This window comes from Musa acuminata, chromosome BXJ1-8 (genome assembly GCF_036884655.1).
Source record: "Musa acuminata AAA Group cultivar baxijiao chromosome BXJ1-8, Cavendish_Baxijiao_AAA, whole genome shotgun sequence".
Taxonomy (NCBI): domain Eukaryota; kingdom Viridiplantae; phylum Streptophyta; class Magnoliopsida; order Zingiberales; family Musaceae; genus Musa; species Musa acuminata.
In genome coordinates, this window is record NC_088334.1 from 7,845,728 (window position 1) to 7,871,974 (window position 26,247).

The following is a 26,247-nucleotide window of genomic DNA, read 5'->3' on the forward strand; positions in this document are numbered from 1 at the left end:
GGGTCACGTGAGCTCTCATCCCCATCTCCCCTCTACTTGTGTAACACAATGCTCCGCTTCGTCCTCCTGTGATATCGTTTCTGGTCGAATCCCGGAGGGGAAGGAGGCGATCGAACAGATCCGAGGTACATTTGCTTACCCATGCGCTTCACTTCCTCTATCTCCCTTTCGTCGAATAAGTCGTGGATTTTAACCGCGGATTCGAACTTTACGGTGTTCAATTGGTTCTGTCAAATCAGAGATCTGTCCATCTGTGGAGTCACCTGCGGAATCGAGTTGGATCGCCCTTTTGGACGTACTAAGTCTTCACATTCTCTGGTCTTTTGTTTGTTCGGGATTCTTTATCATGAATCTCGGACTTTACTGTACTTCGCGTTGATAGGATTTTTCAGATGGGTTTTATTTCCATCGAGTTGTTACCTGTTCCTTCTCTCATCAGATCGAGCGTCCGCTTTAAGGAGAAGATTTTAGATTCTTATTACCTTTTGATTTGAGTTGGATTTTGGTGCTTAAGCTTTTGCAGATTAGTTAGGAGTTCGCACATACATCCCTTTTCGAACATTTTGATTTTAGAACGTGCTTTGAGCTAATATCTTTCGGTTTATAATTAGTTGTATATATTTGTCTTTCTGATATGTGACGTTCTATCAATCTAAATTCTTGAGGTTCTATAGTGTCGCCCATCTGCATCAAAAACTAATGTTAAACTCTAAGAGAATGAAAAGTTTCAAATTTGTACCTCAACTGTTGGTGTTTATTGAATTTTCTTTAAAGATGTTTTGTTATATCTTTAGACATTTTACTACATTCCTTTAGATATTTTGCAAACATCAAATTTTTCAGAGTTATGTTGCAAATTAATTTATTTTTTGTGTACTATGACTACAAGTATCCTTCTGAACTCTAGCATCGTCTGCATGAAAACTTCTCCTGGGTGGTGGTTATTATTTTCCTAGGCCTATACAAAATTAATCCCATGAAAATTACTTTTAAATATCCCTCATTCTGTCATTTTTAATAAATGCATGTCATAGCAAAAATCACCTTAACTATACATATGTAACTTTATTCATCTTTTTAATCATCTTTTTTGAATAATATGTTACATGTTACTCTTATAAATCAACTGAAGCACAGGTCCTTCTCTTTTTCTTTTTCTCTTTCTTTTTAGCATATGTACATCATATTGTATCATGCAGGCAGCCTCCCCCATGGAGGGCAGGTAAGGTTATATATAACAATACCACATAGTAGGGGAGGCTCATGCACCAGGACACAATTTTTGTACTTCTTTTGTTCCTAGCTTTTTTTGCTTTGCTCCTTTGTTTGTAATCATTACTATAATATCTACTCAAATGCAAAAAAACCAAGTCCTCCAATCATCATCAATCAAGATTGTCTTCTTGTGGGCAATGATTTCACTGGCATATCAATGTAAAGAGTAGGTCTCTCTCTCTCTCTCTCTCTCAGAAGTCAATATAAGGTACAAACAAGAATTGTTTGTATAAACTATAAAGTATGCCCAATGAAAAATAAGAGTCCATGTTAAAACTTGATAGAAGATACGCATGACATAAGATCTTTTGAATAATTTATTTTGGCTTCAATTACCCTCAAAATTTTAGCCTAACATTGCTTTCCACTATGAAGATCCATTCTGTCCTATTACAACTCACCATTCTTGACGAGATCGATGCTCAAAAAACACATGGAATGATTCCCCAAAAAGGAATACCTAGAAGTTGCTTCTTAGAGGTGGGTTGTGACTGAATTAATAAAATGAATCAGCTACCTTAAATTTGCTAATTATATTTCTAGTCTTTAAAAGACTAATGAAGCTCTCATATTTACCCATTATCCTATCATATGAGCCTCCCCTTTAAGGCAATTTGAAACCTTTGAGTAATATTTTGGTGATATTTGATGCTCCTAATTGAGATAAGGATAGGACTTGGCTGTACAGTTGTCATACTCCATCTGCAATCTTGCTTTATAGCAAAAATTAATAACTTTATGGGACCCTGCAAAAAGAATAAAGTATATACAGCAGATCAATGCATTCTCAAATATAGAATAAATCTAAAAATTATTCCAGCCACTATGGCTGGACTAATAAAACTGATTAAAAGATAAGGAGCAACATTATTTTTGACCTATTGTTTGTGATGTAAGGAATGAGGAAATATAAATCTTAGCATTTCTATAAATGGCATCATTGTGTTGTACGATGATCGCCTTATGTAGGTGAAGTCTCTCTCCATTTGTTTCATGCAATTCTTGACCCTAAGTCTTCTGGATAAACACATCCTGCTATGAGTTCTTTATTTTGGAGAATAGAACATTGTATGTGAAAACAGAATCACTGTGTTTAGTAAAGATATGGTGTTCTCCAAGAACTGAAGTTGTCCACAGTCCTATTTCTCTCTCTATTCATATTAGTGCATGCATTTTCCATTCTGTTAATGTGTTTCTTTATCTTTTAATGGCAAATAACTTGTTGCAATTATATAATATAACTGTTTGCGGTTGCAGAAGACTCTGCTCTGATTCCTTACTTTTAATATTACAATTTTCTTCCATATTGGAAAGTTTTTTTTTGTAATAATGGAACTAATTACTATTCATTTGCATTTGCAGGTTGCCCTTTTTCTTCCTTTTACATAATGGCTACTGGACAAATTTTCTCACGGAACACTCAGGCCCTCTTTTACAACTATAAGCAACTTCCAATCCAAAGGATGCTTGACTTTGACTTCCTTTGTGGTTCGTTTAACTTTATTTTCATTTTTTATGAATTATATGTTTTTATATTAATAGTTAATTTTCCACTTTGGTAATAATTGATTGGGATTTCTTGTGTATAGGAAGGGAAACACCTTCTGTTGCTGGAATAATTAATCCTGGCTCCGAGGGGTTTCAAAAGCTATTTTTTGGTCAGGAGGAAATTGCGATCCCAGTTCATTCAATGTAAGTAAGATATCTGATGTCAACAAACTAATTTGGCATAGCTTTTAAGCATGATGATTTGATTGCTTAACTTTTGGCTAGCAATAAAATGATCGATTACTATGGATGTTAACATTTACATCTTTTGATTCTGGTTTATATGTGGCTCATTATATTGAGAGCGGATATTGTTTCCATTGTTCAAATTTTGGTGTAAACCCTATATTGATTCTAAGTCATGTACATACTGTAGATCTGCAATATGGAAAATAACATATAAGTTATGAACAGTAAGGTCTAATGTGAAGTTGTGAACATGATGGGATAGCTTACATTGCAAATAGTCAAATTCAATCCTAAGGACTGCATTTTTCATATGCATCTGAGAGTTGTGTACTTCATCAAAGTGGTAATATTTTCATGTTAACTACTAAATCAGTCACTGACCACATTCATGTTTTAATGGCTAAACTATGGCCCAAAGGCATCATTGCATCATTGTGTAGTTGATCATAAGATTGTAAGCAAACTTGTATATATGTTTGCATACCTGTTGACAGCATTAACGGTTTAGATGGATAACTAATTGCTCGGTAATTTCTTTGCTGAGTTACATCCCTTAAACACCTTAAGCTTTGATTTTGGCTATATATTTTGTTGTAAGTGAAACATCACCTTTTTGCTGCCATTTCTTGTGATTTTTCTGTAGGATTGAAGCAGCATGTGCTGCGCACCCGACTGCCGATGTTTTTATCAACTTTGCATCATTTAGAAGGTTAGTGATCTTTGTCTTGTTCTGTGCTTGAAAAGATGTTCGTTTTCTTAATCCTATGCTTTTGTTGTGAATGCAGTGCAGCGGCCTCTTCCATGTCAGCTCTGATGCAACCAACAATCAGAGTAGTAGCTATTATAGCTGAAGGTGTTCCGGAGTCAGATACAAAGCAGTTAATTGCTTTTGCACGAGCTAATAACAAGGTTAGAAACACTTTGTCATTCGATTAGATTGAAACTGAATTTTCAGTGTTTAGATTGATCATTATTAATAAGTACACATGTGAAAGATTTAATGAGTTAATTTAGTCTGTGTACTGTGCATAGGCCCTGAGCAATATTTGTTATCATACTTGTTTAATATCTGTTGAAAGCTGATTTCAGGTACTTATTGGTCCAGCCACTGTTGGGGGCATTCAAGCTGGAGCTTTTAAGATTGGTGACACTGCTGGAACAATTGACAATATAATCCAATGCAGGCTTTACAGGCATGGATCTGTTGGGTTTGTGTCTAAATCGGTATGTTCTCACTGATGAAAATACTGTCATTTTCCCTATCTATTTTTCCTTTTTTTTTCCTTTCTTGTATCCATTGTGTTAATTGTTGTGGAAGTTGACACATCCTAATGATGATAGAACAATATTCCTCATCGCTGGTATTTGGATGGCTCCCTTGAGTTCTCCAAGTAGGAAAAGGCTGGATTTGGACCCTTTTTTCCAGGATTATCTTTTCCATTTTTTTTCAAGCCTACACTGCTTTGAATTTATCTGTCAATCTTGGTGCCTATCTGACAAATGCTCCATACAAAAAAGTATCTTTTGACCCATGAATTAATTTAATGTCTACTTAATCAGAAATGCATGATTAACTAAGCTGAAATTTGGTTGTTTCGGCCCTTCTTTCATGTCAATTAATATTTTTCTGGTAGTTTTCTTTATAAGTAGGATTGCTTTAATGAATACATCGGTATGTTAAGATACTAATATCTCCATTTGCCCAATTGACCAAATTTAGCCATTTCCATGGTTTGAGACATGGTTCATGCCACTCGGTATTCAATCTCCTAGTAAACTCACTCTACCAGGCTTACTAATAGTAAGCAAACTGATACCAAATTGTACCAATCAGTAAACCAACCTCCTGATTTCTGATGTGCTGGCAGCTACCCATTTCTTCTTTTTTTTTTTTTCTTTCTTTCTCTTTATTTCTGATGTGCTCTCTTTCTCTATCTTTTGCTCACCACTCTTCCCCCACGACGCCTCTTCCTCCATGATACATCATCATTGTCTCCTCCTGCTGGTGTCTCTCCTCCGTTTGGTCCTCTTAAGAATTATAAACGAAATAGAAGAAGTGGCAAAAATGCTCAGCCTTCTAGTCATAAACAAATGGAAAAAATTAGAACTCCTGAACAATCACATCACAGGGTACAAGAAGCGTTAAGATGCTTTTCTGTTGCTATAAACAATCATATCAAAGTGTTTCCATTTGATAATCTGAATGATCAATTTAGAAACTTAATGCAGAATAAAACTTCTAGATGCTATTGTAGTGCTATAAATTGTTTATTCTATAGTTCAGGATCCCCCTACCCTCTTGGAACTTTAATCTGGGATTCTTGTCCCATTCAAAATACTTCAAAATGTCAAACTTGAGGGACCTACATCATTAGTTATTCAGTATAATACATGTGAACCAATTAAGGACAAAAAAATACAAAGAAAACCATTTCAGAATCCTTTTAAAAATTTTTAAACAAGTGAAGCACTAATCAGTATATAAAGGAACCAATTATTATAGAACTTTCAGGATTTTATCTATTATTAGTTATCATTTAGTATGACCATAGTTTCTTACATACTGTAGTGACCAAAATTACCCAAAATAATGAATAATATATTTGCCTCCCAACATCAACCAATTAATTCTGCCCCCAAAATGTTCAATGTCCCAAGTAATACTGCACTAACATACCAAGACCAAGTAATCCTATCCCGTGTAACACAAACCAAGCTAGTTGGCAAATTTAAAACTCGTGCATGTACAGGCATCCAGAATGTCCCACATTCTGGTTAAATATGGTACATCAATCTCCGTATTAGTTGACGATGTCAACTTTGGTTCCCTTTTTGATGGTTATGCTGCAACAAGAATTTATTAAAAGATAAACATGAATTTTGTTTTTTATTTTATCTGCACACTGTGGAGGCATATTAACTCTATTAACTCTACTCTGTGTTCACAGGGTGGCATGTCAAATGAGCTTTACAACACCATTGCTCGTGTTACAGATGGAATTTATGAAGGTGCTCTTTTCTGTTTATTCCAAGTTTGATATAGTCTGTTTTCTGCATTCCTAGTCTGAGTTCTCGGTATTCAATGAGATATTCAGGCATTGCAATTGGAGGAGATGTTTTCCCTGGCTCAACTCTTTCTGATCATGTCCTGCGGTTTAACAACATCCCTCAGGTGATTCATTTTGAATTTAGTTTCCTCATATACCATAGACCACCTCCTCTTCAGTACAGTAGATCATTAGTATGACCTCTAGATCACATTCTCATGTATTGTAGTTTTAGAAATAATTAGATATAATATATATATATATATATATATATATATATATATATATATATATATATATATATATATATATATATATATATATAATGGTAAAACAAGTATCTCGATAGAAACTTGTGCATGTTTCCTTTGATATTTATTTTTCTTCAATATTACTGCTGGATCTAATTAGGTCAAGATGATGGTTGTGCTGGGGGAATTGGGTGGGAGAGATGAGTACTCGCTAGTTGAGGCTCTAAAAGAAGGAAAAGTTCATAAACCAGTTGTTGCTTGGGTTAGCGGAACCTGTGCACGCCTATTCAAATCAGAAGTGCAATTTGGTCATGCTGTGAGTCATAGCTTATCTTTTCAATCTCTGTTATATGCATATAACCAGATCTAGTGTCATGATCCAAATCATTGTCATAATAGCTTCTCTTATCATGTGCTGAATTTACTAAACTAGGGTGCAAAAAGTGGTGGTGAGTTGGAATCAGCACAAGCGAAAAATCAGGCTCTAAAAGAAGCTGGAGCAGTTGTTCCCACTTCGTATGAAGCATTTGAGACTGCAATCAAAGAAACTTTTGAGAAACTGGTATCTTATTTTGCTGCATTGCCGCAATTCCTTTTGTGATATTAATTGATGCCATTTTGTGCACTTGAGAAGATTGTCTGATTCTGTTTAGGTTGTTTTGGCAAGAACCATAAAAAATCTACTCTTCATAACCATTGCATTTTATTTTATTGGATAGGTTGAAGAAGGGAAGATTGCTCCTGTATCTGAAGTTAAACCTCCTCAAATTCCTGAGGATCTGAAATCTGCAATCAAAAGTGGGAAAGTCCGGGCTCCCACTCATATTATCTCCACTATTTCAGATGATAGAGGTCTGATTAATGATTTATGATTTTTCATGCAAAATGAATTTTCTGTTTCTGAGTCTCATGTCCAACAGGTGAAGAACCATGTTATGCTGGTGTACCTATGTCTACCATTATCCAGCATGGTTATGGTGTGGGTGATGTAATTTCTCTTTTATGGTTCAAGCGTAGTCTTCCACGTTATTGCACACAATTCATTGAGGTTTGTTTAAACAAAATTTCCCCTAGTTGTGCTAACTAAATGCATATCATATTTTTTAGCCATTTTGTCCAGTATGAGACATCCATTGGACGGAAGACACACAATTTCCAATTTCGTTATCTATAGCCCTTTGATCTCACTCATGATGGCTTTCTGCAATTGTCAGATCTGCATCATGTTATGTGCTGATCATGGTCCTTGTGTTTCTGGTGCTCATAACACTATAGTTACGGCAAGAGCTGGAAAGGATTTAGTTTCAAGTTTGGTCTCAGGTGAGTTTGTCGGTTAATTGTGCATATTGCAATACGAAGAGCTTTGATTATAGTCATAGGATTTGAAAGTCACTTTTCAAATATAGGGTTGCTCACAATTGGTCCTCGATTTGGTGGTGCAATTGACGATGCTGCTCGATACTTTAAAGATGCATGTGACAAAGTGAGTGTATATAGTTAGCATCTGGACTTGCTAATTACAGCTTGATGCTTTATTTCAGCTATGATAGAACTGAAGAATATCTACAACTTGTATGTTCCCAGGGCCTCACTCCATATGAGTTCGTTGAAGGTATGAAAAAGAAGGGAATTCGTGTACCAGGAATAGGGCACAGGTATATGTTAGAGAACAATTTACATCTGAGCTTCTAATTATTTGCCTACCATTTTGTCAACAGGGATTCATGATGTTAATTCATTCATGTATTGTTTAGCTTTCTTCCAATGTTCTCATGCCACTGTCAGATGCATATTCTGATATACTACTATTCTATTGGGAATGCTTTGGCAAATATGCTTATCAGAAGTTTAGATCTTTGGATTTTTTTTTTTTGGATTCCACTATAAGAGTAGTTTGTTCTTTCTAAGCCAACTGATACTTTGTGTACGCATGCCATAAATCTCAATCTTTCTTTTTGCTAATAGGATCAAGAGTAGAGACAACAGGGACAAGAGAGTTCAGCTTCTGCAACAGTATGCACACACTCATTTCCCATCTGTAAAGTACATGGAATATGCTGTTCAAGTTGAGACTTACACCCTCTCAAAGGCAAACAACTTGGTTCTGAATGTTGATGGTGCTATTGGATCACTCTTTTTGGATCTTTTAGCTGGCAGTGGAATGTTTAGCAAACAAGAAATCGATGAGATTGTTGAGATCGGATATCTAAATGGTCTCTTTGTGTTGGCACGCTCAATTGGTTTGATCGGGTGAGTCGGTATCATTGGTCAAGTAACTTTTATTTGTCATTCTTCATTCCTGCTGTTCCATCAACTTTGGCTAAGTTAAGTTTACATGCATTCTTTGTGAATAAGATGATACTAAAGCTGGAACAAGTAAGCAATGAAAACAGATTTTACAAATTCCTTTATATTGAAGCCAGCTGCTTGATCAATAATCCATCTTTAATCGTTGCAGTGAATCGATACCATATAGATGTTAGACAATAGATGAATATCTCATTGAAATTTTAGCTAAAATATGAAAATCTATCTCCTAATCAATGTGCTTAAATTGGAGGCTTCATTTTGTGTGCTGTTTATAATATATGTTTTCATATCTGATGCTTCTTATTCTAAGGAACTATGCATTGTTCTTTTGCCTCTCTAATTACCAAGTTTAGACACAATGCTTGCTTCTTATTTGTGTTGAACTCTTCAATTTTGGACCGCAGGCATACTTTTGATCAGAAGAGGCTGAAGCAGCCACTCTACCGTCACCCATGGGAAGATGTTTTATACACAAAATGATCACTTTTGGACATGATAATGTATTGGCATTTTTCGCTGCTCCCTTTCCTTTTTCCTTGCATGATCTTGTCATCCTCCTGTTGCCTTCACACAGGTGTTGTTTAAGCAGCATTATTAGTGTGGGCAGTTCTTTTTGAATATTGAGGACCGGGGAATCAAAGTGCTCATATTTTATCATTTAATTGGTTACGCTGACATACGTGCAGGTGTCTCTTACCATAACCATATATGGATGCATAGGTTAAGCATATCCGGAGAAGCAAGTTGAATGCTATGTTGCTTCTGTTGTCCGAGGGCAATAACCTGAAGGAGCAAATTTTTTGTTTTTCAGAATATACATATGGATTCAATTTTAACAGATACTGACATGAGCAAATGCACTGTTTGAATGAATGAAACAATTAATGTTCTTTTTCTTACCACGTGGAATAGTAAAAATAGGGGCATTAGTCATTTTTTTTAATTTTTAAAAACTTTACTCGTAATTTTTACCTCGTTTAAAGTTCATATTTTTCTAGGTTAATTTGTTAAGAGGATTAACAATTTGAGAGAATCTTCATTAGTATTTTTATTTAATTATTGGTTTTAATTTTCTTTAGGCCAATAGAGATATTTTTTCTTAAAATCATATGGCTTAAGAAGGTAATTTTATTAAATCAAAATTTATATTTATTAAACTTTGTATATAATTTTTTTTTAAAGTATTGACAATATATTTCTCAAGTGTTTTCTAGTGACTTCGTGAATATACTAATATATTATCAATGAATATAATTATAAAATTATTTAAAATGATTGAAATATCTTACTTTTTTTATCAATAAAAGTTACAGGAATATTAGACCTTGGTAATACTAAAATGTATAGAGATATTAAAAATCACAGCATATGTTTTGTTTTAAAGTGTTTGACTTATCAGTAAAACATCAAACATTTGGAGGTTTGGAGGTTTGTTGCAACGTTCTTAAATGGAAATTATAATGCGTTATCATAGACTTTATTTTATGTTTACTAAGGACCTCTAGGAAGTAGGATGCTATTTGGGCATCATTGATAGGTTAATTAAATAGATTTATTTCTTATCTATAAATATGATTTATTCTCTTAATAGATTTGCAAACATATATAAAATAGTAAGATTTTATGGTATTCCAAAGCATATCATCTTTCGGACTCTAGATTTTTTTAGATTATAAGAATTTATGGGAACCAAAATTAAGTTTAGTATTGCTTATCATTATCAAATCGATGGTCATTCAAAAAGAATAATTCAAACATTTGAAGATTTGCTTAAAGCCTATGTTATTAATTGGAAAGGTGAATATTGAGTTCACTTTCAATAATAGTTATCATTCAAGCATTCAGATAACTTTTTATAAAGCTTTATATAATCGAAAGTGTAGCTTTATATAATGGAAAGTGTAGAATATTTATATGTTGAGAAGAAATTGGTAATCGAAAGTTGTTAGCACCAAATAAAGTATAAGAGACTATAAAAAAAAAATTAAATTATAAGAAAAAGATTAAAGACTACCTAGATTTGTCAAAAAAAAGCTATACTTACAATAGAAGAAAAGATACTGATTTTAGTATGAGATTTTATGTTCTTGGAGATCTCCCCTTCTAAGAGCATAGTAAAATTCAGAAAAAAAAAAAAAGAAAGTTAAGCCCTATATTTGTTAGACCTTTTGAGGTCATCGGGAGAATAAATTCTATTGCTTATATAATAATTTTGTCACCATCTTTGTGGTCATATCCATGATATATTTTATATTTTAATGCTAAGAAAGTATACCTTAGATTCGTCTCATATCATTAAGTATGAGCCAATTGTGATAGGTAAAGACTTGTTTTATGTGAAAGAGCCCACTCGAATAATTAATAAGAAAGAAAGGATCCTAAGTGTCACATAGAGACCATCAACTAGTGAGTTGGCCCAGTTAGTTCTCTGTTGAAAGTGCAAGTCTCTTTTGATGACTCATTCTAGTTGATGTGGAGAGTAAGCGTTGTGGATAGGATGAAGGAAGCTGTAGGAAGAGACAGTGCACTAGGAGCAGCTCAATCTTCGAACGGTGAAGCTTGGTTTGGGAGCTAGGCGATCTTTTTTGCTAGGTAGCTTTCTGGCTACACCTCCGGGTTTCGTCGATGATCTTGCATAATAGACTTGCACCAGGGGTGTCTCAACTTGACCCTTCTAATACTTAAGTTAGGAAAGCAGAGGGGGAGGAAACATTTAATGATCTTGCTACACCTCCGGGTTTCGTCGATGATCTTGCATAATAGACTTGCACCAGGGGTGTCTCAACTTGACCCTTCTAATACTTAAGTTAGGAAAGCAGAGTCTCTTTTGCCTATTTACCTCAGCTTGGCTCGGGGCATGGCTTTTATACTTGGGCGCTGGGTAGAGTGGACAAGCCTCCGTCAAGGCTCCCTGATGTGGTGGAAACATTTAATGCATGTGGCTTGCCTGCGTGTGCTCCCAGGGGCAGCATTTGGGGATTATCGAGATGACGCCTCTAGTCAAGCTTCCTTGCTTTATTGGATCAGGTAGGACATGGTCCCCCTGTCATTATTCCGAAAGGGAAGGCGAGTGAAGGTGGACCTTGTTGTCTGTTATTAATACGGAGGTATAGCTTCTATTGATATATCAATCGGGAGTGGGTCACATGGGCCCATTTCTAGAAGCTGGGGTAGGCGGTGCGACCCTTAGTCTCCGTGCGTTTGTTTAGATAGTTTCGATCATTTTTTTTTATTTTTCTAGAGTGACAAATGCTGACCTAAGGGACCCTTTTCTCTTTTTCTCCCTCTCTATCTTCATTTTCCCTAATCCGTATGGGAGTTCATTCACTCTCATTTTATAACCTCCCCCTTCTACTTTGGGAGGTTTTCTTCTCCATTTTTGCCTCCCCCTTTCACATGGGAGGTTGGGTTTTCTTCTGGCCTTCCCCTTCTTCCACTTCTAGGGGTAGGTACTTGATCGCCTGAGTAGGAGTATAAGTCTGCAATAATGGGCGCTGGCTTAATTGCATGGGCAAGAGGATTAGTATCAGTTTATCATAACAACTTTCACCACCGCATGTTTTGATTTGACCACTGTAGCTGGAGAAGGGACCCATCATGGTGGGTTTTTCATCTCGATCACATGAGCCGTAGAAGAGACCCATCAAAGTGAGTTTTTTTATCTCGATCGCATGAGTGGGAGAAGGGACTCATCACGAAGGGTTCTGGCTCGACCACATGAGCGAGAGAAGGGACCTATCATGGCAGGTTTTTTCTTGACCACATCAGCGAGAGGATGGACCCGTCATAGTGGGTTTTGGCTCATTCGCATTAGTAGGGGAAGGGAGCCATCATGGCAGGTCTTAGCTCATGTCTACGGGTGATACTACAGTGGATGGTGCTTATTGCTATCGAGGCGCCTTATCTATGGTGCATGCTGGGTCATGAAACATCTTCCCATCTTTGGGATTTGTATCGACTATGGCTTTTAATCATGAAGGGGATCATTAACTGCTCTGAGGCTTGATCCACTTGGGGGATCATGCCCCTTTTCTAGGCCCTGTTGTCATGTAATGATTGGAGGCACATCTTCCATGGTAGGCTTATCTTGTTGGGTTTCTCATCGCCCCCAAACGAATTCGTACAAGTGTTGTCTTGTGGAAGATGAGTCGCTCCTAAGGTCGCCAAGCTTGTTTTGAGGCCTTTATATGGCAAGGCTTTTGTCTTGGTATCACCAACTTTCAGAGCTTTGCTTTGTCGTTGTTTGCTAAGGCTCCTCGTGGTTTCTTTGTTGGTTGATATAGATCCTTTTAATCCGTTAGAGGGTGTCCCTCCATTCCTCGAGCTATTGAGCACATGAGAGATGGATCATGGAACCCTAGTGAGGGCCAATCCGGAGTTGTCTGTGGAATCTTCTATTGAATCTTAGATTTTGATGATAAAATCAATTGATGAAGTTATGATCTAATCTTAATTTAAGTAATGTAGGACTATCTTCGATCATGGAAAGATACATCAATTAAAGCAGGAGAATCAGATGTTGGGTCAGAGTAAACATATCAGAAGATTGGACGTCAGCCAAAGGATCAATCGATGTGACGATAGAAGGACTTTGTGTTGTGAGTTCAGGCATCGGGTCGAAGGATCAGACATTGTGCCGATTAGATCGGAAGTTATGAAAGGTCAACATACCGATTGAGCAATATGTTGAAGGAGAGGACGATGCGTCGAAGGATCGAACGAAGCGCTGGATAAACCAATGGCATATTAAACAATATAGAATTCTAGTCTTATAATCGGTTGTCTTAATTAGTCAAAGTTAGGTTGTAATTGAGTTGGTTTCGGGTGAAACCATGTAAACTCAATTAGGGGCCCATTGAGCCTAAGTTGAGATTGTTTTGGGCCAAGTGGAATCACCTATGAGGTGGAAAAGTTAAGAGCATGCTTTTTCAGGCTATCAGGCAATGGTATCGCTAGACTGGATGGTGGTACTGCCCAATATAAGCGATGGTATCGCCAAGACCTGAGAAACCTCAGATGATACCTTTTTTGACTCTATTTTTAAAGTCATTTTGAGTCTATAAATACCCTAGCTATTCCTGCTTGAAGTAGCACAAATTTAAGTAAAAAAGGGAGAAAAAATACTTGAGAAAACAAAATAGAAACTCTCTTAGGATTTAGAGTCTCTTCCTCCTAGAGTTAGAAGTTTTCTAAGAGAGGAGTGAGGTCTAAAAGAAAGGTGTAAAAGTTCTCTCCTGAACCTGTAAAAAGGAGAAAGAATTGTAAGAGTATATGATCTTCACTCGTTGAAAGAAGCTCGGTAGTAGAAGCCGGTAGCCTCAAGTGAAGGGGAATCGATAGTGGACGTAGGTCACGATAATCGAATCACTATAATTCTGGTTTACATTTACTATATGCTTTTCATTTACATTGCAAATTGATTTCTTAATTTCCCTACACTTTCATACATTTTTAAGTTAAACATCTTTCCAATACAATTTTATCGAACAACATTTTCAAATCTATGTGATTTTATGAAAGCACTAATTCATTCTCCCCCTTAGTGCCGAAATGGTCCTAACAGTTGGTATTAGGGCTAAGTTTTTCTCATTTGGTTTAACACCCAAGTGAATGACTTTTATCGACAATCTAGAGGGTCACTCTATCATTTATCCTCCTATGTTCAATGAGACGGACTACATATATTGGAAAAGATGAGTGAGAGTTATCTTGCTTTCTTTGAACTTTGATTTATAGAATATTATCGAATATGGTTTTCAACAAACATCTAAATAAATAAATAGAATGATTTTGAGAAAAAAATATTTTTATTAAATATAAAAGCTATGATGTTTTATTTTATGCTTTGGATAAAAATAAGTTTAATCGTATTTCGACTTGTGAAACTACAAATAAATTTTATCATTGAGTGGTACGTCGACACCACGACTCTCAGTTGGTTGAGGGTGGGCTAACTAATTATTGTGTTATAGGTCGAAGAAGTACCAACCATGATGAACTCAATTGGCAAGGTCTTGTCCTAGGGCTCCTCCCTAAAGGTAGCATGAAGAGTTATCATCCTGAGAGAGAGAACCGAGTTTCTAGTAAACTCGGTAAGGGAGATCGTCGTTAAGCGTACTGAGAGAGAGAACCGAGTTTCCCATAAACTCGATAAGGGAGATCGTCGTTGGGCGTAGGTCACTCCAAGTCAATCCGAGCTTTTGGAAGGCATCAACGAATAGCACGTCGATGACACTCCCAATGTCGACCATGACCCTCTTCACCTGAGCAGTTGATATTCATATCGAAATAGATAGCGGATTGTCTTAGGCGATGTCATTGGCTTCTTCGCCCCTAAAAGAGATCAAGGGTTTCCCTTCCATCCTCGTACATTTTTTTTTGGGCATAGTGCGTGTCGAGGTGCCTTCCTCTTCTATGGTGGGTTCCTTGAGGATGACATCGATCTGCCTCTTCGGCGCATTGGCCTTCTAAAGGGGAGGGACCCCTCCAGGGGACACTTATCATGAGGAGCCACAAAAGAATATTTCTACGACATTTAGCCCTCTTTCTAACATCAAAAAGTTAACACACAGAGATCGTCAACTAGTAAGTCAAGTGCTGGTTGGTTCTCTATCGAAAGTACATATCCCTTTTGGTGACTCCTCTTGGTTGACATGGAGAGTATGTGTTGTAGGCAGGATGAAAGAAGCTATAAGAAGAGGTAGTGTGCTAGGAGCGGCTTAGTCTTGGAGTGATGAAGCTTGGTTTGGAAGCTGAGCGATCTTCTCCGTCGGGTAGCTTTCTAGCTACGCCTCCGGGCTACGCTGATGACCCCGTACAACAGGCCTATGCTAGGGGTGTCCTAGCTTGACCCTTCCGATGCTTAAGTTAGGAAAGTAGAGGGGGAGAAAGACAATAATATCAACAGTGAATTAAGAGAGTAAAGAGTCTATTTGGCCTGTCTGCCCTAGCTTGACCTAGGGCATAGCTTTTATACTTGGGCACTAGGTGGAGCAAACGGGCCTCCATCAAGGTCCCCTTACCTGAAGTGGTGAAAACACTTAATGCAGGTGGCTTGTCAACGCGTGCTCCCAAGGGCAGAATATGGGGGCTATCAGAATGATGCCTCCGGTCAAGCTTCCTTATTTCTTTGGGTCAAGCAAGGCATGGTCCCCTTGTTGTACGTCCAGAAGCAAAGGCAGAAGAAGGTGGAACCATGCCGTCTATTATTAGTGTGGAGGTATGGCTTATGTTGATGTATTAGTTAGGAGTGGGTCACATGGGCCCATTTCTAGAACCTAAGGTAGGCGATGTAACCCTTGATCCCCGTGCCTTTGTTTTAGATATTGTCTTTTAGCTTACGTGGTGGGGGGAAGCTGGCGATGCTTGGAATTATCCCTATCACTAAGTAATAGGATCATTTTTTTAGTTAAAATGATTTGGAAACATCATTCTATTAGTGAAACTACTTTGGAGCTAGAGGAGAAAATAAAAAAAGGTTTATCCTTATCTTTTCACCGATTGAGGTATTACAAATTAGAGGACTAAACTTTTCTTTTAAGGGAGCAAGAGTGTAATATCTCTTATTTATTAATTATTTATAAGGCATGAGTGGATGAAGCTCCCAGATATGAGAGACTTATGTTAATGGTCATCCAAAAATAAATTAACCATATAATGTTATGATCTCACTTCATCCTTTGTGTTTTTTGATATGCTATCCAAATTATTATTTATGTATTCTTTGGATATGAATGAAATGAATATAATGTCAAATATGGCACTTCATTCCTTAGTTGTTTTCTTGATATGCTCCTAAATATTCTTACACCATTGATATGCTCATAAATACTCTTTACTCTATTGTTAAGAGCAAAGCATGTTTCTAATGAATAACATTTATGATTATTATATCTAATGAAATAACATTTATGAATTCTTGTACTACTGTCTTGCACCTTGACATTAAGGTCATATGAGCTACTGCCTCTCGTCATTGATATGTTAATCGTTTACTCGTTTACTGAGCTTTATAGCTTATCTTGTTATTATATAAATATTTTAGATTAACTTGTTACTCACTGAAATGGGGCTAAGGTAGTAGAAAAGTTAAAAGATTTTGGGCAAGTCTTTAATGATTGACATGATGTTGTATAAGTACATTTTGCTTGTAATAAAATATCTTTCTTTTTTAAAGTACATTTTGCTTGTAATAAAATACTTTTAAAATACCTTTCTTTTTTAAAATTTTAGAATATAAAATTATAATTTTATGATGATATGAACTTATGATAAATAATTAATTTTGTGATTGTCTAAATTCTTGCACTTGTTGATTTAAAAGTGATGATTAACGTTTCTTGAGTTAGTTTTGTGTTCAATAAATTTTTGAATAATATGATATATGATTATAAACTACACAAGTTAGTTCTAAGAAGAATAATAAGATTGCAGTTAATATTAGTAAGCAACGGTGATGCTATTTGTGGAGCTGACACTTGTGTTTCTGTACATGCTTGATGCTCTTGTTGTATTGTTGTTGACTAACAATGATAAGCAACACAATACTCTTTATCTGTAACTGCATTACACACTGAAAGCAACAGAGTAGGAATCAGTCAACCTCTGTTGTTCTTTACTTAACTAACTATTGAGTTATATTCAGATCATGAATTCCTCCTCCATTTTTATTCTAGAAAAAATATTTGCTATTAGGGTTTGAAGATTTTAGCCACCTGAAGTGATTTGTTCTGTCAATCTGCCATTAAACATTGTTGATATGGCTGGTGGCATTCTCTCAGTGGAATGTTAGGAAAGAAAGTGCTTACCAGCAATGTTTTATATAATAGATTCGAGTGTTTAATGTCATGTTAGCTTCGGTAAGCAATAAAATGAGGAATCGTATCGTCGAAGATGGTATTTGATGGCATAATCTGAGTGTTTGATATTTTATAAATTATTAGAAACTACAGATAAAGATTTACATAATAAAATAATAAAATTTTACAGAGTTTGATGATGATAAAATATTTATGTATTTCGAGTAATTAAGACTTTTCAGCTTCATTATTATTGGTGTGCTTAAATCGTAACTCAGCAAATGTCTTCCTCCATCTCAAACATCATCAACTCACGCTGGAAAAAGATGAAGAAAGCCAGAAAATTTATCGGCTTCCAAGAACAACAAAGGCAAACCACACAGTGGATGGGATAGAAGCCACCGTCAGTTGCAATTAATGATAAGGTGCAACGAGATGTGGGAACCCTAATCAACTGGAGGCTGTGCATCGAGCCATCCTTCCTCATCAATATATGAAATGTCAATGAACTTCTTCAGCTCATCATCACTCAGCTGCTTCTCCCACTTCACTCTACCTGAGAGGTCTGATCCTGGTCCTGTGCATCCCGATTCTGCAAACGTCACAAGACCTCTGATGTACAACAAAAACTATGATGTCGTAAGTCTCTGGATCATCCTCTTTTTTAATAAAAGATAAATTCAGATCAACAGTAAAAAATTGCAACTAGTAACATAGGAAAATAATGTCGTAAGTCTCGTGCACTAGATCATTTTTTTTCTTGTGATAAACTAAAGTCAAATGTAAAAATATCATTTGATTATTACTAATAAACCTCAGAAAAATCATATATATATATATATGTATATTTATATATATGTGTGTGTGTGTGTGTGTATATATATATATATATATATATATATATATATATATATATATATATATATATATATATATATATATATATATATATATATATATATATATATATATATATATATATATATATATATATATATATATAGTTTTAGTAACACAGGAAGATAATGTGGTAAAAATCTAATGCACCAGATCATTTTTTAATGATAAACTAATAACAAATATTAAAAAATTATAATTAGAAATATATCATATTTTTTAGATAAATAAAAATCAAACATAGAAATACCATTCGTTACTTACTCGTCTTTAGCATTCCAAATATACCATCCTTCTGGAACAATGATGTCTGACATACAGGTCTGGTAAAATATCACCCTCGAGTACTGTTTCCATGCCCTCCCCAAGTAAGTTGCTTGAGGCCCTGAGATGGTGCACCACTTGAACACGAAGCCACCATTGTCACTGGTACTGTTTCGCCCTTGAGCTGTCGCATATCCTGGCTTCCGAAGGCTTTGAACTGTTGATATATTGCATCGCTGCGTGACACACAACAATTTGATCAGACACAGCATATGAAACTATAAATCATGTTTCATGCATGTCTTATTTGATTCGTAGGTCGACTTAAGGAACTATTTTCGAATTTGCATGTCGAGTCGGATCATTGTAACTTAGACATGATCCAAAATTATCATCCCTACGAACAAGTGTTGGATCAAAATGGTACCTCATAAATAGATTGGCCATATCCGAAGATGAAGTCGACCACACCTTCGATGTAGCAACCCTTGTAGTAGTGTCTTCCAAGCATATCAGCGAGAGTGTCTTGAAACCCAATGAAGCTGCAGTCGTAGAAGGCAGACTTATCTCCCAAAATCCAAGCGGCCACCGCGGGGGTCAGATTGGCGAATCCATTGTACGTATTCTGCATCAAATATGACTCATCAAACCGGCCGTTTAAACTCATAATTCATGCACATAAATTTATTCGAAGATTGTTACAGTAGAATAATAAGATCGTATCACGGCCATGAACAGTATATGGATAGATTTGTATGGCTGTTTTAGCTACTCGGGCCAGAGACTGAGAGCTATAGATCAGTGAAACCTTGAAGGTTATCCTCTTGGCAACAAAGTTGGAGGCATATGACGTGAAGGTTGCACTGGTGTCAGTGGTATGGCCACTGAAGTCGCTGTAGTTACCCCACTCGATGGACGTCGTCTGAGCTCCATCTCCTTCCAGTACGATGTAACTCTTAGTGCTTGTCACGTTCACCTTCTCCCTGCTTACACCACCACATGAACGACCAGCTCTTTCAAGGTATAAAGCAGGGGAAGGAGAACCTACCTGTACACGCCAGCAGCGACGTGAATCTTCGTCCAGTTGTTGTTGTTGTTGTCAGGGACAGAGTCGATCGCCTGCTGAATGCTCTTGAAATCGCCACCGCCCTTGAGGTCGACGACGATGGTTCTCGCGATGGAGGCAGCTGCAATGGCCACAGGAGCACGTAGTGATATGGAGGAGAAGACGGAAAGGAAGAGGACGAGCCACCTCATTTGGAGCATTTGGAAACACGTATATGCAAGGCTTGCGAGAAATGGATCGGCGGTGGAAGGGAATACTACCTAGTGTGGTACATGTATATATAGATAGAGATTATATAGTGGGAGTCAAATTGATGTTAGTAGTGCCTTTAAATAATTGCTGGAAGTAATAGGAAAAATTTGTATTCTTTTTCTTTTCACATTCAGTGGTAAGTATGATTAGTATTTTGAAGCAGTTAACTTGAGATTATTACAAGGATATTTATGTGATATATATATATATATATATAATAAAAAATATCAACACCTACGTGTGCCGGAATGTTTGAGATGTTGGAAATACCATGCTTCGTGGTGTCACCTATACGAAAATTAAAGTTGGGAGAGTTTTTTATATCCGATCTCTCTAACGCTTAAGTTAATAATTTGATATTCTCAAATGTGGGTTTGAGTAGTTCAAAAGGAATCCCCTTACATTGGTTGGATTTAAGATCTTACCATATAAAATAAGGAGTTTGTGATTACTTTTCTCATCATAATGGATGAGAAAAAAGTTTCTGATTATCTTTCTTATCATAATGGACAAGGCTTGTGTTCCCTTACTTTGAATTATTGTCTACATAGTCCAATAGGTGGAGAATGACTTGGATCTCACGTGATAACTATGCGTGATAATAGATTCTCTATCATTTGTTCCTCCCAAAGACATGCTTCGGTATTTTTTGCAAGAAGAGTTCGAAACATATCATTTAGTTTATTCGACATAGAAGCGTTCTAGATCATATCTTGCTGGTTGGGTTTTATTTCCATCAAATTGTTACCTATTCATTCTCTCATTAGATTTGACATTTCCACTAAAGGAGAAGGTTTTAGATTCTTATTACGTTCAATTACCCTAACATTGCTTTCTAATTTATTTATTTTGGCTTCAATTACCCTCCAAATTTTAGCCTAACGTTTCTTTCCACCCCCTATAAAGATCCATTCTGTCCTATTCAACTCACCGTTCTAGACGAGATCGATGCACAAAAACCAAACCACATGGAATGATTCCCCAAAGAAAAGGAAAACCTAAGAAGTTGCTTCTTAGAGGTGGGTTGTGACTGAATTAATAAAATGAATCGGCCACCTTAAATTTGATAATTACATTTCTAGTCTCTAAAAGACTAATGAAGCTCTCATATTTACCCATTATCCATCCTATCATATGAGCCTCCCCTTTTTTAGGGCAATTTGAACCCTTTGAGTAATATTTTCGGTGATATTTGATGCTCCTAATTGAGATAAGGATAGGACTTGGATGTACATTTGTCCTACTCCATCTGCAGTCTTGCTTTATAACAAAAATTAATAACCTACGAAAAGAGTAAAGTATGTACAGAAGATCAATGCATTATCAAATATAGAATAAATCTAAAAATTATTCCAGCCACTATGGCTGGACTAATAAGACAGATTAAAAGATAAGGGACAACATTATGTTTGACCTATTGTTTGTTTGTGATATAAGGAATGAGGAAATATAAATCTTAGCATTTCTATAAATGGCATCATTGTTTTGTACGATGATCGTGAAGCCTCTCTCCGTTTGTTGCATGCAATTCTTTACCGTAAGTCTTTTCTGGATAAACACATGCTGCTATGAGTTCTTTATTTTGGAGAATAGAACATTGTATGTGAAAACAGAATCACTGTATTTAGTAAAGATATGATGTTCTCTAATGAGAAATAATGACTTGCTGAATAGTGAATATAAATTTATATGCATCATAAAATATAATAATTATATATTTTTTTAATTATTAATAAATATAAAATATTCATTGAATTATTTTAGGAGATCATGATCTTTATTATTGATAGAATCATAATAATATATTATCATAAATTTTATATTTTAGAATCGTGATAACATAGTATCAATATATTAAGAGGATCATGATAATCTTAACACGATTTATTTTTCTCAGTAATATCTTTCCCAATATGCTCCTATAAGATGGTGCTCCCATTAGATACACTGATCTTGGACCGAAATAGAAGAAATTATTAGTAAGACAAAGGCTTCGTAAGAGTATCTATAAGTTAATTAGAAGATGAGACATGAGAGATACGTAGCTCACTATTTTGAGCATTGTAATACAAGATTAACATATAGATATCTTGCGCCGATATTATTACAATATATAGATGGAGTTTCAGAGATTATGACAAATAATTCATATAGCAACGATTGAATCCAATAAAGTTTAACAATTATAGAAGCAACCCCTTGATATTCAGCCTTCGTAGAAGATTTTACAACAAAGCATTGATTCTCGGAACTCTAAGAGATTATATTGTAATCAAAAAATACGATATAAGCATTAGTAGGTATCCTATCATCCTTATTACCTGCTTAATCGACATCCGAAAATGCATGAAGCGATAGAGGATAGTCTTTTCAGAGAATGGCACATGGTTTTGATCAGGCTTCTTGTTTGTTATGGGTATAAGGTTTTGACTATGGATAATATAGACACCCAAAAAATATAATTTACTATAATTATGAGTGGATCCAAATAATTTTTTAAATTATGAAACCATGTTTAGAATTAAAGTGAGCATGCGATTAGTAAGTTAAATTGATATGACAAATGAATGAGACTAAAATTGAAGAGGTAAGGAAGGTTGAGTAAGGAGTATGAAACCAGTTTGAATGATGTGATGATAGTGACATTCTGTGGTCTCATTATATTTAGGAGTATGTGGAGAGGTGAGAAAATAAAAGATTCCATTATTTCAAAAAAGTTACAAAGTTTTTGAAATTCACCATTATTATCAGAGTAAAATGAAATAATGAATCATTAAAAAAACTTTTCAACAATAAGCTTAAACTTTAAAAAAATGATGAATACTTCATATTTTTACTTCATGGGAAATAACCACATGTACTTTATGAAATGAAAACCGAGTAAATGGTGCAACAAGATATGTATAATAAGATGAGTACGAAGGTTGAAACATCTATGGAATAGCAACTTGCGAGTGAAGACATTTCTTAGCAATATAGCTTTGCAAGTCATATATTTGACATGTGATTTTGTATTAAATTATTAACCAGATTTGTTAATACTTTTGTTGTAACATTGTTGCATGTTGCCTCTAAAATATTTGTTTGGATGGTTGTCTTACTGGTGGTTATGAATCTTGTTTTTGTTGCTAGAATTAGCTTTATTGGTAAAATTGACAATGATAAGAGTAGTATAAGAAGGTAGTGAATCTCTCTTAATATAAGCTTCATAGTCATAAAATTTATTATGAAATTCTTCGAAAGATATAGGACTATCACGAGCATGAATCGCAGCCAAGATCTCGTTATAGTTTAAACCAAAACCTTTTAATATATGAAAAATGATCTTTTCATCATCAAGAGGTACATTAGCCATAGCAAAGTACATTAGCTTGAGTTTTAATAGCATATATATAGTTAAAAATAGATTTTATACCGTTAGAAAGTTTAAAGAGAGTTTCTCAAAGTTACATGAGGTGACCATGAGATTGATTAGCATACATTATTGTAAGCTTGGACCACACTTGATAAGAAAATTTTATAGAGCTACATAGAGAATGATTTAAGAAGAGAGAGAGAGAGAGAATGATAGCACTTTTAAGAAGATAAATTTTGACGGATGCAAAAAAATATATTTAGGATTAACAACTTTAAGATTATTCTATTTAATCATTTGCAGAAGGCAAGCGATAATACTTTCTACATAATCCATAAGATTATAATCGATTAAAAAAGAATAAAAATAAAAATGAGTATAATAAGATGTCTAATTTGTGGATGTGAGTTTGAGATGAACTTGGACGGTAACGTTAATGGAGACAAGAGTATTTTCAAGAATAAAAGAGTTATGGGTGATATGAGATGAGTGACTAATTGAAGAGATATTATAGTCCATGTCTAAAAGTAGAGAAGAAAAAGATTCGAAGCTAATTACAATAAATAAAGTTTGCTAGAGCATAAAGCTAAATAAAGGTTGTAATGTTACCTTCAACCAGAGGAAAGTGCTCACTAGCAATGTTTTATACAATAGATTTGAGTGTTTAATGTTGTGTTAGCTTGGGTAAGCGATAAAATGAGGAATCGTATGTCCAAAATGATATATGATGTTGGATGATGGCATAATCTGAGTGTTTGATCTTTTATAAATCTGAGAATTTATTATTAGAAACTATAGATGAAGATTTATATAATAAAATACTATAATTTTGCAAAGTTTGATGATGATAAAATATTAATGTATTTCAAGTAACTAAGACTTTTCAGCTTTATTATTATTGTTGTAGTTAAACCATAACTCGCAAATGTCTTACTCCATCTCAAACAGCAGCAACTCACGTTGGAAAAAATCAAGAAAGCCAGAAATTTTCTTATTTATCAGCTTCGAAGAACAACAAAGGCAAACCCTCAATCAAACACAGTGGAAATTGCAACTTCAATAACGGATGGGATAGAAGACACCGTAAGTTGCAATTAGTGATAAGGGGCAACGAGATGTGTGCACCCTAATCAAGTGGAGGCTGTGCCTCGAGCCATCCTTCCCCATCAATATATGAAATATCAATGAACTTCTTCAGCTCATCGTCACTCAGCTGCTTCTCCCACGTCACTCTACCTGAGAGATCTGATCCTGGTCCTGTGCATCCCGATTCTGCAAACGTTACAACACCTCTAATGTACAAAAATAAAAAAGATAAATTCAGATTAACTGTAAAAAATTGCAATGAATAACATACAAAAATAATGTCGTAAGTCTCGTGCACTAGATCCATTTTTTTTCTTGTGATAAACTAAAATCGAACGTAAAAATGTCACTTGATTACTTGCTAAGAAACCTTAGAAAAATCAATTATAATTAGTAATAGATCATCTTTTTTAGATAAATAAAAGTAAAACATAGAAATACCATTCATTAACTTACTCGTAACCTTTAGAAAACCAAATATACCATCCTTCTGGAACAATGATGGCTGACATGAAGGTATGGTAAAATATCACCCTCGAGTAGTGTTTCCATGCCCTCCCCAAGTAAGTTGCTTGAGGCCCTGAGATGGTGCACCACTTGAACACGAAGCCACTATTGTCACTGGCATTGTTTCGCCCTTGAGCCGTCACATATCCTGGCTTCTCAAGGCTTTTAACTGTTGATATCTTGCATCGCTGCGTGACCCACAACAATTTGATCAGACACAACATATGAAACTATAAATCATGTTTCATGCATGTTTTATTTGATTAGTAGGTCGATTTAAAGAGCTATTTTCGAAATTTGTAGGTCAAAACTTCCAAATTTAATAGATATAATACCAACATATTTCAATCTGAAAAGTACACAATAGAAGGAATAAATTGAAGATAAAAGAGGCTTATACGAGCAATTATTATTAAATGAGATAACTAGGAGAGTATGTACAGAGAGTAAGTATCATTAGGACATGCATTATTTATATTTGCATGTCGAGTCGGATCGATGTAACTTAGACATGATATAAAATTATCAAAATGATACCTCGTAAATAGATTGGCCATATCCGAAGATGAAGTCGACCACACCTTCGATGTAGCAACGCTTGAAGTAGTGTCTTCCATGCATATCAGCGATAGTGTCTTGAAACCCAATGAATCTGCAGTTGTAGAAGGCAGATTTGTCTCCCGAAATCCAAGCGGCCACCGCGGGGGTCAGTTTGGCGAATCCATTGTACGTATTCTGCATCAAATATCGACTCATCAAACCGGTCGATTGAACTCCTAATCCATGCACATAAACCTGTTTCGTCGATTATTACAGTAGAATGATAAGATCGCTTGACGGCCATGAACAGCATATGGATTGATTTGTATGCTGGTCTTAGCTACTTGGGCCAGAGACTGAGATATAGATCAGTGAAACCTTGAAGGTTATCCTCTTGGCAACAAAGTTGGAGGCATATGACGTGAAGGTTGCACTGGTGTTAGTGGTATGGCCACTGGAGTCGCCGTTGTAGTCTCCCCACTCGATGGACGTCGTCTGAGCTCCATCTCCTTCCAGTACGACGTAACTCTTGGTGCTCTTCACGTTCACCTTCTCCCTGCTTACCCCACCGTATGAACGACCAGCTCTTTCAAGGTATAAAGCAAGGGAAGGAGAACCAACCTGTAGACGCCAGCAGCGACGTGAATCTTCGTCCACTTGTTGTTGTTGTCAGGAACGGAGTCGATCGCCTGCTGAATGCTCTTGAAATCGCCACCGCCCTTGAGGTTGACGACGATGGTTCTCGCGATGGAGGTAGCTGCAATGGCCACAGGAGCACGTAGTGATATGGAGGAGAAGACGGAGAGGAAGAGGACGAGCCACCTCATTTGGAGCATTTGGAAACACGTATATGCAAGGCTTG

General features: G+C 35.8%; 3 protein-coding genes across 3 annotated transcripts; 1 reads left to right on the plus strand and 2 right to left on the minus strand.

The window, feature by feature from the left end:
* On the plus strand, positions 1-9,282 carry LOC135585590 (ATP-citrate synthase beta chain protein 1-like). Its single transcript, XM_065078688.1, has 17 exons — positions 1-125; positions 2,638-2,763; positions 2,865-2,967; positions 3,656-3,721; positions 3,798-3,921; positions 4,102-4,236; positions 5,961-6,021; positions 6,108-6,184; positions 6,471-6,626; positions 6,744-6,872; positions 7,030-7,162; positions 7,231-7,358; positions 7,525-7,630; positions 7,717-7,793; positions 7,895-7,965; positions 8,276-8,560; positions 9,025-9,282. The coding sequence occupies exons 2-17, from the start codon at positions 2,664-2,666 to the stop codon at positions 9,098-9,100; spliced, it is 1,827 nt and encodes a 608-aa protein (XP_064934760.1). The 5' UTR covers positions 1-125; positions 2,638-2,663; the 3' UTR covers positions 9,101-9,282.
* Positions 9,283-17,864: 8,582 nt separating this feature from the next.
* LOC103994259 (putative pectinesterase 10) lies at positions 17,865-19,836 on the minus strand. Its single transcript, XM_009414591.2, has 5 exons — positions 19,628-19,836; positions 19,388-19,562; positions 19,007-19,204; positions 18,580-18,815; positions 17,865-18,030 (listed from the first exon to the last, which is right to left on the minus strand). Exons 1-5 carry the CDS (start codon positions 19,834-19,836, stop codon positions 17,865-17,867), a joined length of 984 nt encoding a protein of 327 aa, XP_009412866.2.
* Positions 19,837-24,238: 4,402 nt separating this feature from the next.
* Positions 24,239-26,247, minus strand: LOC135588953 (putative pectinesterase 10). The gene is made up of 5 exons (XM_065081283.1): positions 26,007-26,247; positions 25,764-25,941; positions 25,383-25,580; positions 24,795-25,033; positions 24,239-24,544 (listed from the first exon to the last, which is right to left on the minus strand). The coding sequence occupies exons 1-5, from the start codon at positions 26,219-26,221 to the stop codon at positions 24,379-24,381; spliced, it is 996 nt and encodes a 331-aa protein (XP_064937355.1). The 5' UTR covers positions 26,222-26,247; the 3' UTR covers positions 24,239-24,378.